We start from the raw sequence: 20,663 nt of genomic DNA, 5'->3' as shown, positions 1-20,663 counted from the left end.
TAGTGGGGTAGGCACTAGGTTCCAGGATTTACGGGCGGAATCCATGTTCAGTAATAACTTGTAATAACCTTAGTGTCACAATATAAAACAATCCTAAAAGCAACCCACAAACACAAGACTTGACTACAGACGTCACGTCTGTTAGGTCCTCGGAAAATAACGCCAAATGCAATATACCCTTCCGGGTTGATCCCTGATCGATTCATACCCTACACCCACTTTTGTCTGCTTTAGGGTAGGATTTGCATGCCAAGATACCCCGGTTAATAATCGATTAATTCATGTAAATTTGGTAATAACAAAACCCCATTGTTTGTTTATTTGTGTCCATTTGTTACATTCTTGCACTTGTTTGTTACGCAAATTGAGCCCGATCCTTTAGGATACGATTCATACGGGGTCAAATCCCTTAAACACTGAGCGCGCATCTTGATTTCAATTTCAGTCTTTTCAAACCACACGGTGAGCACGAATGGAATAATGACCTTACGCGAACCGACCGGGATTCAGTGGTTGTAATTTGTATTTTATTTATGTTGTACATTTATTTATGTAAGAATCCCGGTCAGAGAGTGGAGGTCGGAGTGTTTCTTCGAATTTACGGTGTCAAAACGCGAAAGATGAGCGGAACTTAATTAAGCGGTAATTAAATTAAAATGGCAAGCCTAGACAAGCTAGAGTACCGATAAAGAGTGCGAGATATAGACTCGCATGTAACAAAACCCCTGAATTCGGAATTTTCAATTCCGTATAGACCATTGCCTTAGCAAACTAGGTGTATCCCATACCCCTAGAACCGGGTAACTTGCCGGCTCTCAACCTTGAGGTTGTAAAATGGCAAGTGGCGAATTCTTCTCGCGTGCGTCCGTCGCGCGTCCCCAGGAAGGTGGACACTCCCAAGCCGCATTGCATAAGCGCCAGCATGCGTGCCCCGCCGAGACGAAATTCGGGTGCGCACACCAATACCACAGCTGATATCATTTGGTTGCAGTCACTATTTCGAAAGCTGGGCTTTCAACTATGACATCCTCCCACTCTCTAGTACGAAGGTTGTCAGAATCACGATTCTACCTATAATCAGTCGAGGGTCGTAGAATTGTAAATCGCGATTCAAATCGTAAATCGTAAGATTCTACCTGTAATTAAAAAAACAACATATATATATATATGTAACATACTTTCCTGAGCAAAAAAAATTCTTGTTCATTCAAATAAAAACACAAACCAACAAATCAACTATAAGTCATAAAAACACAAATTATCGAAATTCAAGGTCCAAAATCCATATCATAACTCGAACTCCCAAAATAAAAAGTTAACAACATATGTCATAATTATAACATAAAATGAACATATCAAATCTCATCCAAATCTTCATAATCACCATACAAAGTATCAAACTCATCTTCTTCAGGAAGCTCCAAGTCATCAACCGGGCCATGCTCTTGTGTGCACATATTCTCTGCTTCTGCATCGCCAATGTGATCTCAAAATAATCACATAAAAGGGGCATAATGAAAAACGAAACTGCAGTAATAACTTGGATTAGGGTTTAATCAAGATGATAGGTTTGTAGAAATTTCATAGTTGCAACAGAGTAGATTTACCTACTCCAGTAGTGTATTCAATTTGTTAGATTTTTGTAGGAAACAAAGAAAAATATTCCATAAAAGAAATTAAAAGAGTTAGTCAAGATGATATGATCGGATCAATCTCAATACAAATACTTGAACCTCGAATATAAGTGCTTTTCCTGTTTCAGCAAAGCTAATGTAAAGAATTTGACTAGGATTTTACAAATCGAAATCATGCGCAAAAGAAAAGGAGAATATGAGTATGTTACCAGGTTACAACATCGACCAAGTTTTCTGGAGCCTTTACATCTGTTTCAATTAAAATGTACAGACCAAAACAATCTCTCCAAAGCAGAAAGAGAAGATTTCATACAATACAACCTCTAAATATGAAGATATTTATACTTCTTTTCACATACAGAAATATGAAATTCAGACTCATGTAACAAGCCAAGCAAACATCAATTCTGGAAAATGCGAATCAGCAGATTCGCACCGAGCCATTCACATTCAACAACCGGCCAGTAAATGCTAAGGAAAAATATATTAGATTGGAAGGGATGGATGGCCCTTACCGAAGGAAAAATATGGATCGGTCCCTCCCGTACCTAGAAAATGCAGAGAAAGTAACTGCAAGGATGGAAGCTCAGACAAGCCAGCTTCTTGAAAGAAGCAGGTGGTGGACCATCAATTGAAGCTCGTAGAAGTGGATTGAAGATTTCGTCGAAGATTAGGGGCAATGGTCGAAGGTCGGACTGGAAGGAGAAGGATGAAGCAGGGGAGAAATTAGGGTTCAAAAGACTTGAAAGAAGGAAGAAAGGGCGGGCAGGAGAGGGGTTTCGAGTCTGGGCTTCAGCCCACTTATTGGGCCCGGGCTTGGGCCGAATCCGGCCTGAATGTAGAATCGCAGAATCGGAATCGACCCGATTCTGCGATTCTACGATTTAGCGCGCGATTCATTAATGATTCTACAATCCCGACTCACCTAGCTGAATCGGAATCAGTGACCCCCCTTGAATCATAGAATCGTACGATTCTACGATTCGAATCGCGATTCTAACAATGTTTATGCTACCTATCTCACGACAAATCCAGTCATCCATGCCTGAGCCAAGCATTTTGAGATTTGAGCTTTGAGCCTTCGACCATTGCCCCTAAATCTTTGAGTCTTCGATGAAATCTTCCATCCACTTGCTTCTCCGAGCTTCGATCCACGGTCCACCCGCTTCTTCCGACAAGCTAGCTCGTTTGAACTTCCATCCACCTTCTCCAAGTGGCAAACTGGCGAGTACATTCTCGGCTACTTCGAGCTTCAACTGGGGGCAGGGCAGGTACGGTCTTTGATTTTGAGCTCTAATTCTCCCTTTCCCAAACTCATGCTTGCTCGATTGAGTCGATAATGTACAGATTAGAGTCGATTATGTACATATTAGAGTTGATTATGATAGTCAGTTTTTTGCAACTTGGTCTGTCTGGTTATGAAACGGATGATGTGTTGTATGGAGATCACAGGGTTGTCTGTGAATTCGTTGAGAATCAATCAGTTTAACAGATTTTGTTACTTTCGCATTGAATCTCGGAGCCTATGAAAACATGTCAAGAGGTTGGTTTTCGGAATCAAGCAGTTGTTTGTGGGGTCCTCTATTGGGAAGATCAATGATAAGGGGAGTTATAACGATCGTTTCGAGCCATTTGCTGAGACCAACACAAGGATGAGTCCCCGAGAGGCATTCTTTGCGAGAAAAAGGAGAGTGAGCATCGTGGAGTGCATAGGGAGGATATCCGGGGAGCTTATATGTCCGTATCCTCCAGGGATCCTAGTAACTATCCCCCGGGAGATCATCACTGAGAGAGGATTGAATTATTTATTCAAGGCTAAGAGGAATGGTGCAGCCATCAGTGGAGCTTTAGATTCCAAACTCTCTTCCATTGTTGTGTGTTGTGAGATTCAGAAGAGAGTTCTGATTCTCTACCCGTGACTTATCAAATGCCATTCCCTAGTGTATCTTTGATTATGGGATTGAATTTGCATCAGAATTTACATCTTTTTTTTGTCCTAGTGTATAATTATTTTACAATCTAATCACTGTTATTTGAATGAATAAGAATTGATTTTTTTTGTTTAGGAAAGTATGCTACATATATGTATATATGTTTTTTTTTTAATTACAGGAAGAATCTTACGGTTCACGATTCACGATTCTACTACCCTCGACCGATTTTAAGTAGAATCGCGATTTTGACAATCTTGCATGTATAGATAGTTTTCATAGATAGAACGTGCATACAACTATATATTATAATGTAAATAACCTCACACTACACGTGTGGAATTCAGTCATTCAGCATTGATTATACATTATTTAACGAATAATTCTGCCCGCTGCAAAGACGTTTGTTTAAGTCGAAGACAGAGAGCGTCCAGTTGTCCATCCTCGAGTTTGGCGTTTTCTAGCTCATCCAAAAGGGAGAGGAATGTGTGCATTGAGCTGCTCCATTCTAAAACCAATTCCATGGAGCCGAAAGGTATCACTGCACCTGATGGAACCTTAAAAAAGCAGGCACTCCTTCCTCACTATAGACTGCACAAGAGAGAAAACATAAGTTGTAGCAACTCATCGTGAAGAAGATCAACAAACTCGTAACAAAGAAAGGCGAGTACAACTACAAAATTACGGATGCACTAACAGGAAAGCAAATCACAAGCAAGTAAACTATTGCAGTAAATAGAGATTCAATCTTAGAAAGGGATGAGAAAGCAGAAAATCCACCAAGTACCAGGGGGGATTTAGTGTTTACATTTTCCTGTATTGATTTAATGTTTACATTTTCCTGTATTGATTTAATGTTCTTTTTTTTTCTTTTTTTTGATGATACACCGGGTATACGAAGCCCAGCGAACCCCGACTAATCCAATTCAAGCTAAATTGGCTTACTAAGGGGGTAAAGCTTTCTTAGCATGAAACCTTATTTAAGGGGAACAAGCGCCGAACAACTTGAAACAACCCATATTGGTTTAAGTATTCATATTTTATGTGTCCACATTCTCCTCATCACTTATCTCAGAGATTGGTTTTTCTTTTCCTATTCTTCCTTGTAAAATTTGTAATGTATCAATATCAATTCATTCATTTTTTGAAAAAAATATTTTGTTATATTCGTTTGTAAACTAATTAAGTTATATTTCCAACATATATATAATTCTCTAGTATCCATTTGGTTTTTTAACTTTTCCTGTTGTACGATTTCCCCGCATAGCACTGGTGCATCGAAATACTAAAATACTTGGGTATGTAAAGTCCAAAAGACAATGCATCAGTTAATTTCAGGTTTATCGGATTATGGCGTCTTCTAGTGTCAGGAAATTGATCATGTTGGGCAGCGACAATATCACTCACCTTTATCAGAAGCTGCAGCCAAAGATGCTAACTGACCACAGGCGGCAGCTTTAGCACCAGATGTTTGTGTCTCTGCCTCTGCAAGCATTAGAACTCCGCCACTAGAGGTATCCTGAAATCCAATTATTTCTTCATCCATGTGAAAGTTTGCAATAAAATAAGTAGCTGTTTCTACATGACTCAGGTAGTTTGGCAGCATTACTTATGCTACCATTTTCAGACAGTAGTTGGGAATAGAATTACAAATGGGGGGAAAAAGTGCTTTGGAGAAGTGGGACCCATGAATCTTCCAAAAACAGAATGGTTTTGCAAAACCATGAGTCGCAGCGAAGTCCCAGTAACATTTTTCTTTAGCTACTCAAATGAGGTCCCTATACCTTATGTTTTTATACTCCCTGAAATCTTTCTTTATTTGAAGCAATTTTCTTCAGCTGCTCAAGAACATAAGATTACTAATTAAGCATTATTAACCTTAATCAAGCCGGGCTTCTTGGTAGGAGGCAAGGAAGGATCATATGGTCCACTTGCTCCAGCTGGCGACGCACCATTACCCAGAAGGTCCTCTCTACCAGTATTACGGCTTTCAGGCGATGAAGGAAATATTTGAACACATGTTGTCAGCACCCCATTTTGGTCCACCGGCTCTAGGATATGACATCAACAAGGCTCCCGACTAGGGTTCCACAACTCTAACAAAAAAATGGCGAGGGCAACATATAGAATTTTGTAGCACACACAATTGATCCCGAAGATTAAGGCACGAATTATCAATATTCGAACCGAAGGCAATGGACAAAGGGAAAATCACGTCTCTGTATCATTTTCTTCAATGAGAACGACTATCTTTGTGGATCCTAGAACTACGTTCGATATTTTTAGATCAAGTTTTGGTGAGTTAGGGACATTTCAATGCAAAAATCACGTCGAGAGCCCTTTCGAGCAAAAAGATAAAATTCGTGGGAGCTGGGGTGCCCAAACAGTGAATACAACAGCTCGAGCAGGGGATTTGACGCATCATATCACGGTCAATCCTGAACCTAAAAGGGTGAATTCTATATGCTTGACCTAGGAAATCGAGTTAGGTTCAATTTGACGGGTCGTTCATTCCAAGATTCAATACGGAGAGAGAGTTATGAATTTTTGAGCGCACCATGCCCGAAACTGTTAAACTGGGACAGACTCTGTCAGTCGAGGGAGAAAATCCATAAAAAAATCAATTCTTCGTATTTTCAAGTATGGCCAACGTCATTGGATTCATAATTCACTGAAGATTCAAAAAATAAAAAGAAATAGGAGATATTTTTGGCTAGATTAGTACAGAATCGAATATGTTCTCACAGATCATAACCAAATCTCCCGGTTCGGGCCAGCTGTCAAAAACAAATTGTTTCGGGAACTTCCCGAGGTGGAACAATCTTCAAATTTTACGAGGATGTGCCCAACTCAGGTAGAAATCAAGGAAAAATATCAGATGGACCGAAAGGTTCATGAGAAAGAGAGGAAAATTCGGGATGTTCAGGTCAGCTGATGGACGGTTGGTGACAGCACCTTGACTTCTCTCCTCCAGCTGCCTCCTTTCCTCTCAACCCTCACCTCATTCCCGAAAACAAAAACCCTAAGGCACTCTCTCGGAAACCCTAGCCGAACTTCCCCTGGGCTGATCCCGAATCCTCCCATTGATTCTCCCTGAACTCCCTCTGGGCTCCATAACGGTAGGCAGACCAGACCCGACCCTAGTCTCCTCCTCTCTGATCGTCTCTCTCTCTCGCCCCTTCTCAGTTCCGGCACAAACACAAACAGAGAGTAACCTCAGCATTTCCAACACCATTCCTAGCTTCTTCTTCCTTCCCTCGGTGACTCCCAGTGAAAAAAAAAAAGAACAACAGCAGCAACTACGAGCTTTAAAGATACGTTTGTACAAGCACCTGATGTGATTCAGCTTCGAGCTCACACCCGCTGGGACCTTCTTCGACCAGCAGCTGCAACCAGCTCGTGGGCTGTGCTGTTCCGCAACTCCGGTGAGCTTATTCGATCTCTATTTTGGCTGGTTTTGTATAGCTATAATATGCAATGATTTCTTGGTTGATTTGGAGGACATTTGGCTCGATTTTGATGAGTAAAAGACATGTTTGTGATGAAGGCTTAGTTACCCAATGATTTCTTGATTAATTTGGAGTCATTTAGCATGATTTCCTTAGATTGAGGTCGAGTTTATGATAGTGGTTGAGCTGAGAAACGATTGTTGGTTCGATTAAGATGGTTCTAGCTTGATTTCAATGCTTAGAGATTACGTTAAGAGTATGGGCTGAGCTGTATTTCTTTTTCTTTGACGGCTTTATGGAAGTTTGCATGGTTCTAAGAGCTTAAATCCTCGTTTTGATATAGTGGCCGAGTTATGATACAGTTTTTTTCATGGTTTCGAGCTCGTTTGGTATGAATCAATTGACTTTTGGTTGGGTCTAAGGCATGGGCTGAACGAGATGATGCTCTATTGATCAGGTTGAGGTCCTTTAGCATAATTTAGATGATTTGTGATGGGATTATGGTACGGACTGAATTGATTGATGGTTCTCTGTTCGGTATAAGCACATTCGACATAATATTGAAGGCCATACGTTAAAATTAATTGTGCGGCTGACTTGAACGATTATGGACGTGCTGTAACTTCATTGCTTGCTGGTCTGCCTAGATTTTGATCCTTAGAGACTTGTTTTGGCCGCCTTCAAGTCATTACATGAGTTGTTATTGTGTCCATATGTCTTAGTATCGACTTTCTTAACCTTTTATGTCATTCCGGGTGCTAGGAAGTCGAGTCATTGGGACTTTAAAGTCGTGACAAGATTTCAATGGTGGTCTTGGAACTCATTTCATTAGCCTTATTCTCGATCTTGTTCATGGCTCGCATATTTGCTTTTGTCCCGCTTCTCCCGTGTTTGTTTCTTGTCTTGCATGTCTCACGAGAGGAGAAGAAAGGCGAGATATAAGAAGATATTTGGCCAATGCCGATGGAGATCCAAGACGACGTGGAGACTCACCTAGGCTTAGGCTGAGTCCCGACTTGAAGGCCGCCCCGGTCCGTGGTAGTCAAGGATCTTCCGAGCTAGCTCATCCTGAGAATCTCTTGGGATCAGGTATAAATCTCCATCTTAGTAACATGCGATAGGTCTTTCGATGTTCGACGAGTGAATTCGATGAGCCTGACATGATTGTGTGCCCGTGATTTGTGTGTCTGGATGTTTCCTTGATAATTTAATTAAAATCTCATACGAATTCGGATTAATCATATAAACCAAGTTTAAAAATTGAATTTAATTTCAGGACAGTTGGAAATTAGAGTTTACCGGGCGGTCAACTAATAGCTAATCCGACGACTCGAAATCCGTAGAATAAAGCATTCGGCAAGTTTTTAATTAACCTAAAATTCTACACACGGGATAATCGGGACGTTAAATTTGGCTAAATTAAATCACTTGATTTCTTTAATTGGATTGCACGAATTGATTAATAATTTGTAATCGTGTAGACAGTTCAAGAACTGTTAGTCATGCCCTTTTCAAAATTCACAATTTCAAAAGTACCGAGATACGTACAACGTAATCTTGATTTTCACACACACATATTTACCGATTCAAGGGCATGATTACCGGTTCTTGTTTTGCCGTGATCCTAGCGTAGGTTTGTGCATATAATTGGTCAAAACATGGGAAAACAAATTAATCACAAACTCAGCTTAAATCAAACATGGGCAATAGTCAATTAGAGGGTTAGGTTTTTTGTTTTAGGTGAAAATACTTTTAATCTGTAAAAGCTATATTGTCACGATACAGAATAATCTAAAAACAACCCACACATTCGAGACTTAACTATGGACATCACGTCTGTCGGGTCCGTTAAAATAATGCCGGATGCTACATACCCTATCCATCACTCTTTTTTGCTTGTTTTAAGGTAGGATTTGTATACCAAGATACCTCGGGTAATAATCAGTTAATTCACGTAAATTCGGCGATAACAAAACCCCATTGATTGTTTATCTAAGCTTGCTTGTTACATCTTTGGCACTGGATTGTTATGCGGATCGAGCCTGATCCCTTAGGACTCGATTCACACTGGGTCCAACGCCCATAACCGTCGATCACGGGATCCAATACCCCCATACACCGAGTGCGCATTTAATTTAATTTTCGGTCTTTTCCAAAACTATACGGTGAGCGTGAGTGAAATCATGGCCGAATGCGAACCGACCGGGATTTAGTCATTGTAGCTTGTCTTTTATTTATTTGAGAGAACAATGTAAGGTTTTATATTATACATATATCATGTAAAATCCCGGTCGGAGAGTGGACGGTCAGAGTGTTTCTTTGAATTTACGGTGTCAAAACGCATAAGATGAGCGAAACTTAATTAAGCGGTAATTAAATTAAAATGGCAACCTAGACAAGCTAAAGTACCGAAAGGGCATGTGGAATATAGGCCCACACGTAATAGAACCCCCGAATTTGGAATTTTCGGTTCCGTACAGACCATTGCCTTAACATTTTAGGTGTACCCTGTATCCCTGGACCTGGGTAACTTGTCAGCCCTCGACCTTCGGGTCGTAAAATGGTAAGTGGCGACTCTTTCTCACGTGCGTCCGTCGTACGTCCCCGGGAAGGTGGACACTCCCAAGCCGCGTTGCATTTAGGCGCGCGCATGCGTGCCCCGACGAGACAAAATTCGGGTGCGCACAGCTTGGCGACTTCACTGGGGACACTTAGAGGGTTCGGGCTCATTCTCGCTTGCTTTGTTTGCTTGTTTATTTATCGTTTTCTGCAAGTTTCCGCTTATCTACTTTACGCATTTTTATTTCTCGCATGCACATTGCATATCATACTAGCTTCAGATACCTACGGGTCGCGTCCTACGACCAATTTTAGGAAACACAGGTTAGATAGGGGTTCGGAGTAAGGGTACGTCGCACGGTTGGACCGTCGATTAGGCCCCCAAAGATCCCCGCTCGATTTCAAGGAATTGACACCCTTGAGTCGGGAGCCCCCATCCTTACGTAGCACGATCCCTGTAGTACTAAAACCATGCATTCTGCAGGAGCTCCACGCCATCCTCCAACCGGACTCCAACAACAGTCCTTGAGTCGGCCTGCGCGCCAATTTGAATATTTTCTGCTCTTGAGAGAGATGTGCGATGTATACTATTCATTAAGCCGTGGGCATTTTTTATTTTCTGCATGCATGCATAATCCAATTTCAAAATTAGGGTGTCATTTGTATTGACTAGTTTTAAGTCGATTTTCCTTTGATCTTGGTAAGGGATGTCACGCCCGGTCTCCTGCCCGCGCCTCGACAGAGTCACACCACCGCTCGAGGAGATTACCCGTATATGAAAAGCATTATGCCCAGTCGACCGCCGTTGCATCTCTATGTTCGTAGGGGATATCCCTTTGTTGGCTACTCGGCAAGTTGATTGGAATTTCCTCGAAGCCGCCATCGCATTCTGGAACCCAAGTCGCGCCGTCTTCGACATACAGGGTACCGAGCTCACGCCAAACATCGAGGAGTACCGGACACTTATCGGTCGAACCGCAGTTGTCCACGGCATTGTAGAACCCAACTTCCACACCGCCCGATCAACCCTAGTCTCACGCCTACTCGGGGTTCCCACGACTCGTTTGAATGCTGAACTCGCATACTCCGGCAGCACGGAGATTGCAATCGAGAAACTCCTCTTTTTTATTGAGTCCCGAGCGCATAAGGTCCAGGGGAATTTTCTTCGAAAGGATTTATGTCATGCTGTTCTATTGCTAATTTTTGGGATCCTCTTATTCCCTCGCTCGCATAGTCTCATCGATGCGGCCTTGGCCAGCGTTGTCCTCCAAATGGTCGGAGGGCGTGGTTATGAGGTAGCCCTCGTGGCTGAGACCATCCGGTCCCTCGACCGCGTCTTGAGAACATGCGACCGAAGGATAAGAGGATCCCCTATGCTTTTACAAATTTGGCTCCAAAGTCACGCAAACCCTCTGCGTTTGGTGCGCTCGATTATGTATTTTAATGGTCCAGAGTCAATTATTTCTCGATTGCTACCCCTCCTGCGTGTGGAAGAACGCAAGGTCTCTGAGTGGAGCAAAATTTTTCGTGAAATAGCACCAAGGGGCTTCAAGTGGCGTGCCGCGTGGATGCCACCCGGACCCATGGCCCTTAGGTGTCCTGATTTTTATGGAGTCCCACTCATGAGTCATGCGGGGTCCACCACTTATTTTCCGGCGCGAGTAGTGAGGCAGCTCGGTGGCTTACAAACGGTCCCCGAGGATACGACGCGAACTAGATTTGAACATACTTGGCGGGAGGATCAGACACCCGCAGATCGCCAAAGTAACGTCGATCAGATACTGGATGCATGGCGAACTGTGATTACCGAGCTTCCATACTTCCCCGAGCATCCGACCCTTGATGAGCGGGATTTCCAAGTTACAGAAGAATACATCCTTCGCTTCTACCGATGGGGTCCAGCAGCACACGAGGATCTCGTCAACTCTCCGCGAGTCGGAGATGGCGGGTCACCCGGCGCAACTCCCACTCCGAATATGGCCATCCAAGCCGAGCTCACTCATCTCAGAGCCGAAAGAGATCGTCTTCGTTGAGAAGTCGCAGAGAAGGACGAGCAGCTTGTTGACCAGCGCCAACTACAGAGAGAGCTCGCCCAGACTCGTGTCGAGCTACAGAGGCGCGATCAGGAATTGGCACGAGCAAACGCCGCTTTGGAGAGGTCCAGGAAAAGGACCCGCGGGGGTCCATATACACCCTAGGATAGACACCCCTGCCAGACCCTTGAACTAGGACTTTCCATGGCGATGGTTGCTTGCTCCCCGAGCGCGGTGGAAAATCGACTTAGGACTTCAATTTCAAAACTTGCATTGTACTTTGAATCGTCCTAGTCAATATGAATGACCGCATTAGTATTTTCAAAACTCATGCATCGCATGTATTCTGTTTATTTATTATTTTGCAGCTACCACGCATTCCCACATGACAAGTGAGTCGTGCCAAATTTCGCTGGTAGATAACTTACAGTCTTCACCATTCCTCTACGCCTCCACATGTTCCAACACGTTTCTTGGCCTGTCCTGTGCACCTCCCTCAATGCAACAGAGCGCTTCACTAGGCGTCGTGCGAGCACATCTCTCCCTGCCCATGCCGAATGTTCAGCATACGTCCCTCGATGCGCTCGCACGACGCCCACCAGGCTAGTTCGCTTCCCTACACTCTTGCATTGAAATCCTAAACAGTTTATGCTCTTTCATTGTTTTTTTTTTCCCATTGCAGGAAATTCTCAACAAGAAGACAGCCTGAATACTAAGCGACCACAATTGAGACAACAAACGTCTCTCATCCAGCTCCTTGGGATTTCAACACTAAGTCCCCATCCTTGCTCCACAAAGCAAGACCGCAAGAAAAATCAGAGTCACCGCTTTGCAGTGCCCTGCACTTTTCCTCAGCATTGACCTTTGCTTTTGCATCTCTTGCACTTTCTTATCGAGCACGCATTTACTACATTGGGCTCCAGCCCCACATCGGGCTCTGGCCCTGCATCGGGCTCCGACCCTGCATTTACTGCATCGGGTTTCGGCCCCGCATCGGGCTCCGGCCCCCACATTTACTGCATCGGGCTTCGGGCTCGCTTTTGGGTTTTGGCCCCGCATCGGGCTTCGACCCCACTTTTGGGCTTCGGCCCCTCATTGGGCTTTGGCCCCACTTTTGAGCTTCGGCCCTGTATCGGGCCTCGGTCCTGCATTTATTGCTCTCGGGCCCCGGCCCAGCATTTACTGCTTTTGGGCACCAGCCCAGCATTTATTACATTCAGGTTTTGACACCTCACATTTACTGCTTTCAGGCTCATCTGAAATCCAAAATCGACTTGGATTCAAATTCATCCAAGCGATACTCCGAGGAGCAAGTCTCATCCTTTCGCTGCAAAGACCGGAAGTGACAGCTCCACAAGCAGAGCATGACCCAACTCTTGATCGCAGGAGATACCAGCACGATCATGCCTCTGATCAAAGAATGGATCTCATCCACCTCTGTTGTGGTCGCCGATTGAATACGGGGGCAACATGCGCAGTCTTCTTTAAACTCTCTTCTGCTTTAATTTAAATGCATTCCCACAAATGGGTTCTCGACATGAACTAATCCTCCAATGGAGCATTAGGACAATCTTTGCGATGCCCTATTAGTTCTGTTGGACCTGTTCGACTCGCCTGTCCTCATGGGACTCGACTTCTCGAGCCTTCCCTAGAAAGACTGCGCATGCTTACTCGCAACTAGGGAAAATATACTTATGTGACTTTAGTCACGGTCTAACCACTCCAGAATAGTGATGACTAGATTCCCAGAAACAAATGCCACCTACACGTGGCACCCCATGGGTCGCGCGCGGGACAAAAAAAGGATTTTCCTATGGGACCACCTCATATTTCTTACCACATATTCCCTGCATAATCGCCTAATACATTGCCTTCTTTGTTATCCTTCACAGGGGCACATTGACCACAGGCGAAGAGCGATGCACGAGTTCACGCTTCCTTGAGAACTTGTCTCGGACCCTTTCCTTATACTTTGACGAGGGAGGTGTCCGACGATGAGGTACCCCCCTATGAAGTCGAAAACAAGGACAATCGAGCGAATCACTCAGCATTGATGCAACCGTCTTCCTCGAACATCCAGTGGCTTCAACAGCGTGCACCCTCCAAGAGGCATGCGTTGGAAAGAACAACAAGAGGTGATCGGAGACATCACACCAGACGCCTACCACAGGCCACTTCAACAAATGAAGACCGGGGCATCCCCGTTCAACATTCGCGTCGAGACAACCTCGGTTCCCTATTCCACATGGGGCAATTTGATATTTTCTTTTCCTAGACAACAGGGGAAATTCACATGTAATACTTGCAAGGGCAAATGACACGGAGTTTGACTTCCGAGTGCACGAGTGTCAAACCTCCAAGAAAGCCGGTCCTCACAAAACAGGGCTAGTAACACACAACAAGTTTCCACGAGGCGAAGCACACCAAAGCGGCCTCGGCGATGCAAATCATGGAGTTTCAAACAAAGACATGGGGCACAAAACAAACCCCAGCTGTAAGGAAAAAAACAGAGCAAAAAGAAGTGGGAAAAACCCGCCAATGAAAAGAGAGAGAAAAGACGCGGAAAAAAATCGCCAATGAACAAAATAAGGCACCGCCGAGGTTGAAAACTCCGGCTTCGCCAATCTTGAAAAATCAACAAACCCCGACAAAAGGGGAGCAGCAGACACAACTCCTCGACGGAGATAGAAAACAATGCACTCGGAGGTTGAATCCTTCGAAACCTTCGCCCTTGCAAACTCGAGAGATAAAAGAATCGAGCCCGCTAGGTCGAAAACCCCTTTTGGGGCGGCCTAGGCAAAAGCTAGGGTAAAAGAGAGGCATAACCGGAAACCCTTTGGGGCGGTCGTGGCAAAAGGAGAGCTCTTCCCCTTTATGTTGAGAGGTGCGGCCCCGAGGTGGGTGACCGTAGCAAAAGGAGAGCAAAATGAGAGATAGATAAAATTGACCCCTTAGTCTCTCACACATCGTGCGGACTAGGGATCCTCAACGAAAGTGGCCAGATTATCTACTCCAACATGATCCTCGATCAGCCCTCCAACACAGCTCAACCGTCCAGCGTGGATTCCTCCTCAAGCACAGTGGGCAAATCGAGCATGCTATCCAAGCAGTTTGATACAGCCTACACAATAGAAGAACAAAGGAAAAAGGGTACATCTCGCTACAGGCGTGAACTCGTATATCCTTTTAGCCTGGGGCAACGCGTTCCCCCCAAGCTTTCTCTTTTCTGTTCGTCTTTGCATAACTCCAGAATGGGTCACAGCCACCCTTCAACAAGCTACCACAAAGCCGAAATCCCAGACATTCATTTATGGGATCTAGTCATAACATTCTGGAAATGGTCAGACCGAGTTTGATCAAATCTAGGCAAAAAAATCCCCACGCGGGTCACAAGCGCAGCCGCCCTACGGTACCTTGACGAGCAGGGTCCTAAGCCGACGGGCGCGTCGAATAATCGACAGAACCGCTAGGGCATCATTAAGAATGTCTCGATATGCTCGTGCATGGCCAACAGGAGCCTTGGAGGCCTCACATTGAGGCATTCGAAAATGGGATCTCATTCGCATCGCCAAAGCAAAAACTCTCTACGGGTCGCTCAGGCGACCCGAAACTGAAGAACATACGTCGCGAACACACCTTTTTACCTATGCTTATAAATTGCTAGTAATCCCATGATTTACTAATGATGTCAGGATCACAGGTACAACAAACGCAAGAACTATGGCGGACTCTGATCCCCGGTCCAAGAGGGTACGTAGGCGCTCTCAGAGCTCGAGTCCCACATCGCTAGACGCCGGTCCCTAGCAAATGAACAACCGCCCAACCGGCAACGAGCAACCGCTTCGCAAGCAAAAATCCCATTGGCGAAACCAGGGCATTCCCAGCAAGCAATCGCTTCAGCGGCAAGACCAGCTGCCAGCAAGAGTAACAAACAATCGATCCAACAAATGGTCGGCTTTTGGCAGATCAGACGCCCAACCACCCGAGGGGCAAAGCGGGCCTCCAGTAAAGCACAACCACCCCGGCGGCAATGCAAGCCACGTCTACCACTACACCATCCCAACAAAGCCACGACCCAATGCCAAGCGTCCCTCTTCGGTGCCCCGCGCCATTCCCTAACACTAGTCGTTGCTTCTACATTCCCTGCATTTTCGCATCATGCCCACCTTTACTGCATTTCGGACTTCGCGTCCAGTACTTCGTGTCCATCTTTACTGCTTTTCGGACTTCGCGTCCACGGACTTCGCGTCCATCTTTATCGCTTTTCGGACTTCGCGTCCAGGACTTCGTGTCCATCTTTATCGCTTTTCGGACTTCGCGTCCATCTTTACCGCTTTTTGGACTTCGCGTCCAGGACTTCGTGTCCATCTTTACCGCTTTTCGGACTTCGCGTCCAGGACTTCGTGTCCATCTTTACCGCTTTTCGGACTTCGCGTCCATCTTTACTGCTTTTCGGACTTCGCGTCCAGGACTTCGTGTCCATCTTTACTGCTTTTCGGACTTCGCGTCCACGGACTTCGCGTCCATCTTTATCGCTTTTCGGACTTCGCGTCCAGGACTTCGCATCCATCTTTATCGCTTTTGGGACTTCGCGTCCAGGACTTCGTGTCCATCTTTACCGCTTTTTGGACTTCGCGTCCAGGACTTCGTGTCCATCTTTACCGCTTTTCGGACTTCGCGTCCATCTTTACTGCTTTTCGGACTTCGCGTCCACGGACTTCGCGTCCATCTTTACTGCTTTTCGGACTTCGCGTCCAGGACTTCGTGTCCATCTTTACTGCTTTTCGGACTTCGCGTCCACGGACTTCGCGTCCATCTTTATCGCTTTTGGGACTTCGCGTCCAGGACTTCGTGTCCATCTTTACCGCTTTTCGGACTTCGCGTCCAGGACTTCGTGTCCATCTTTACCGCTTTTCGGACTTCGCGTCCATCTTTACTGCTTTTCGGACTTCGCGTCCACGGACTTCGCGTCCATCTTTACTGCTTTTCGGACTTCGCGTCCAGGACTTCGTGTCCATCTTTACTGCATTTCAAACTTCGCGTCTGCATCTACTGCATTCTGGACTTCGTGTCCACATTCATTGCATTCCGGACTTCGTGTCCGTGTCTACTGTATTCTGGACTTCGTGTCCTCATTTATTGCTTTCCGACTTCGTGTCCGCATTCACTGCATTTTGGACTTCGTGTCCGCATCTATTGCATTTTGGACTTCGTGTCCACATTCATTGCATTCTAGACTTCGTGTCCGTGTCTACTGCATTCCGGACTTCGTGTCCTCATTTACTACTTTTCGGACTTCGTGTCCGCATTCACTGCTTTTCGAACTTCGCGTCCGCATCTTTACTGCATTTTGGACTTCGTGTCCACATTCATTGCATTTCGGACTTCGTGTCCTCATTTACTGCTCTCCGGACTTCGTGTCCGCATTCATTGCATTTTGGACTTCGCGTCCACATCTATTGCATTTTGGACTTCGTGTCCACATTCATTGCATTCCGGACTTCGTGTCCGTGTCTACTGCATTCCGGACTTCGTGTCCTCATTTACTACTTTTCGGACTTTGTGTCCGCATTCACTGCTTTTCGGACTTCGCGTCCAGTACTTCGCGTCCGCATCTTTACTGCATTTTGGATTTCGTGTCCATATTCATTGCATTTCGGACTTCGTGTCCGCATCTACTCCGTTTCGTACTTCGTGTCCTTATTTACTGCTTTCAAGACTTCGTGTCCGCATCTACTCCGTTTCGGGCTTCATGTCCTCATTTACTACGTTTCAGATTTCGTGCCCGCATTTACTGCATTTTGGACTTCGTGTCCACTTTTATTGCTTTTCGGACTTTGTATCCATATCGCTTTCTGGACTTCTTGTCCACATTTAATGTCCTTCAAGTATGCGTCCACATTTACTAATTTATGGTTTTTACTATTTTGCAACAGGCCCACATATTAACAAAAACGAGGAGAATTGCCAAACGGTCGCCAGGACCAAACGAGGTGCTTCTTATAGTCTTTGGCTGCATCCTCTATCCGAGCATGCAACCAAAGAGGGGCAAGCTGTCAGCACCCCATTTTGGTCCACCGGCTCTAGGATATGACATCAACAAGGCTCCCGACTAGGGTTCCACAACTCTAACAAAAAAATGGCGAGGGCAACATATAGAATTTTGTAGCACACACAATTGATCCCGAAGAGTAAGGCACGAATTATCAATATTCGAACCGAAGGCAATGGACAAAGGGAAAATCACGTCTCTGTATCATTTTCTTCAATGAGAATGACTATCTTTGTGGATCCTAGAACTAAGTTCGATATTTTTAGATCAAGGTTTGGTGAGTTAGGGACATTTCAATGCAAAAATCACGTCGAGAGCCCTTTCGAGCAAAAAGATAAAATTCGTGGGAGCTGAGGTGCCCAAACAGTGAATACAACAGCTCGAGCAGGGGATTTGACGCATCATATCACGGTCAATCCTGAACCTAAAAGGGTAAATTCTATATGCTTGACCTAGGAAATCGAGTTAGGTTCAATTTGACGGGTCGTTCATTCCAAGATTCAATACGGAAAGAGAGTTATGAATTTTTGAGCGCACCATGCCCGAAACTGTTAAACCGGGACAGACTCTGTCAGTCGAGGGAGAAAATCCATAAAAAATTCAATTCTTCATATTTGCAAGTATGGCCAACGTCATTGGATTCATAATTCACTGAAGATTCAGAAAATAAAAAGAAATAGGAGATATTTTTGGCTAGATTAGTACAAAATCGAATATGTTCTCACAGATCATAACCAAATCTCCCGGTTCGGGCCAGCTGTAAAAAACAAATTGTTTCGGGAACTTCAAGAGGTGGAACGATCTTCAAATTTTACGAGGATGTGCCCAACTCAGGTAGAAATCAAGGAAAAATATCAGATGGACCGAAAGGTTCATGAGAAAGAGAGGAAAATTCAGGATGTTCAGGTCAGCTGATGGACGGTTGGTGACAGCACCTTGACTTCTCTCCTCCAGCTGCCTCCTTTCCTCTCAACCCTCACCTTATTCCTGAAAAAAAAAAAACCCTAAGGCACTCTCTCGGAAACCCTAGCCGAACAGAATAATCTAAAAATAACCCACACATTCGAGACTTGACTATGGACATCACGTCTGTCGGGTCCGTTAAAATAATGCCGGATGCTACATACCCTATCCATCACTCCTTTTTGCTTGTTTTAAGGTAGGATTTGTATGCCAAGATACCTCGGGTAATAATCAGTTAATTCACATAAATTCAGCGATAACAAAACCCCATTGATTGTTTATTTGAGCTTGCTTGTTACATCTTTGGCACTGGATTGTTATGCGGATCGAGCCTGATCCCTTAGGACTCGATTCACACTGGGTCCAACGCCCATAACCGTCGATCACGGGATCCAATACCCCCATACACCGAGTGTGCATTTAATTTAATTTTCGGTCTTTTCCAAACCTATACGGTGAGCGTGAGTGAAATCATGGCCGAATGCGAACCGACCGGGATTTAATCATTGTAACTTGTCTTTTATTTATTTGAGAGAACAATGTAAGGTTTTATATTATACATATATCATGTAAAATCCCGGTCGGAGAGTAGACGGTCAGAGTGTTTCTTCGAATTTACGGTGTCAAAACGCATAAGATGAGCGGAACTTAATTAAGCGGTAATTAAATTAAAATGGCAACCTAGACAAGTTAGAGTACCGAAAGGGCGTGTGGGATGTACGCCCACACGTAATAGAACCCCCGAATTTGGAATTTTCGGTTCCGTACAGACCATTGCCTTAACATTTTAGGTGTACCCTGTATCCCTAGACCTGGGTAACTTGTCGACCCTCGACCTTCGGGTCGTAAAATGGCAAGTGGCGATTCCTTCTCACGTGCGTCCGTCGCGCGTCCCCGCGAAGGTGGACACTCCCAAACCGCGTTGCATTTAGGCGCGCGCATGCGTGCCTCGACGAGACGAAATTCGGGTGCGCACACCTGTTGAGGATGCTTCGCACCTGAAAACCCAAGAAAGAATAGGACAAATTATATCAAATAATCAAATTACAAATGACAGACTTCGGATCAAACTTAAGTGATCTTGAATTAAATGACCTCACAAATTTTCCAACAAGCTTCTGTATGTCACCAATCGTATGATCAGCTTCTCTCCTGCCACATCATCATAAGTTGAGTATTGATTATTGCTGACTCCCTCCACAATTTCTTTGGGTTCTTTACTTTCTAATCCTTTTTTGAACATTGCTTTTTCTCATCTGCCAATTCCATATAGAAGAAAAGGTTACATGGAGAAGAAAGTCACTTGACGGGCCCTGACTCCAAGATGAGACGAGTGAGGGAGCTCTTGCAACAGTACAACTCCCTCTATGTTTTTCCCTGCGGCTGTTACCTGAGATATACATCAAAAAGAGGATTTTCATATTTATTCTAGGCCATTTCTCCAGTGTATAATAGTGAGGAAAAATGCATAACAAGCTAAAATCTTCCTCTCTTTCAAGTATGGTCTCTACATGTTAATTTACTAATTTGCTCAGTTACTGTCACAGAAATTCTAATCCATAAAATATCATTCTGTTTGGGCTGTCATGTGTGTCATACGCTATATGGTTTATTTCCTCCAACTTCACTAAAATTTCAACTTTATCACTTGGCACTTATTTCTATCATGACAAATGACACAACTGATTAATGTAAGTCACATGCTTTCATCACACTCAGTAGTCAATTGTTTGAAGCAACAAAAATTTATGCCAAGAAAAATATGCAATTTACATGCCGCCTGTCATCAAGTGGTCATTTTCATCAAATTTTATTCACTAGCATGTTGTGAAACCAAGCCATAGAAGCAGTGAACTGAAATGAAATTCCAACCTCTTCGTCTCCGTCTGCTCTCTTGACCATGAGAATAAGAGGCCCATCTACAGATGATGAAATTGACCCAGGTTCAATCGTCTCGACCTACATTGAGAATTTAGTAATAAAAGCACTTTAAATAAACGGATACTCAGTAAAAATATTGCTGCTTTTATTACTTGAGACTA

At 44.4% G+C, this 20,663-nt stretch overlaps 1 protein-coding gene across 1 annotated transcript; it reads left to right on the top strand.

The window, feature by feature from the left end:
* The first annotated feature begins 6,417 nt into the window (after window positions 1-6,417).
* LOC116194437 lies at window positions 6,418-11,933 on the top strand. The gene is made up of 2 exons (XM_031523245.1): window positions 6,418-8,103; window positions 10,279-11,933. The coding sequence occupies exon 2, from the start codon at window positions 10,389-10,391 to the stop codon at window positions 11,604-11,606; it is 1,218 nt and encodes a 405-aa protein (XP_031379105.1). The 5' UTR covers window positions 6,418-8,103; window positions 10,279-10,388; the 3' UTR covers window positions 11,607-11,933.
* The last annotated feature ends 8,730 nt before the right edge of the window (window positions 11,934-20,663 follow it).

This window comes from Punica granatum, chromosome 2 (genome assembly GCF_007655135.1).
Source record: "Punica granatum isolate Tunisia-2019 chromosome 2, ASM765513v2, whole genome shotgun sequence".
Taxonomy (NCBI): domain Eukaryota; kingdom Viridiplantae; phylum Streptophyta; class Magnoliopsida; order Myrtales; family Lythraceae; genus Punica; species Punica granatum.
The sequence above is the reverse complement of the archived record's forward strand: the minus strand, read 5'-3'. Positions and strand labels throughout refer to the sequence as shown.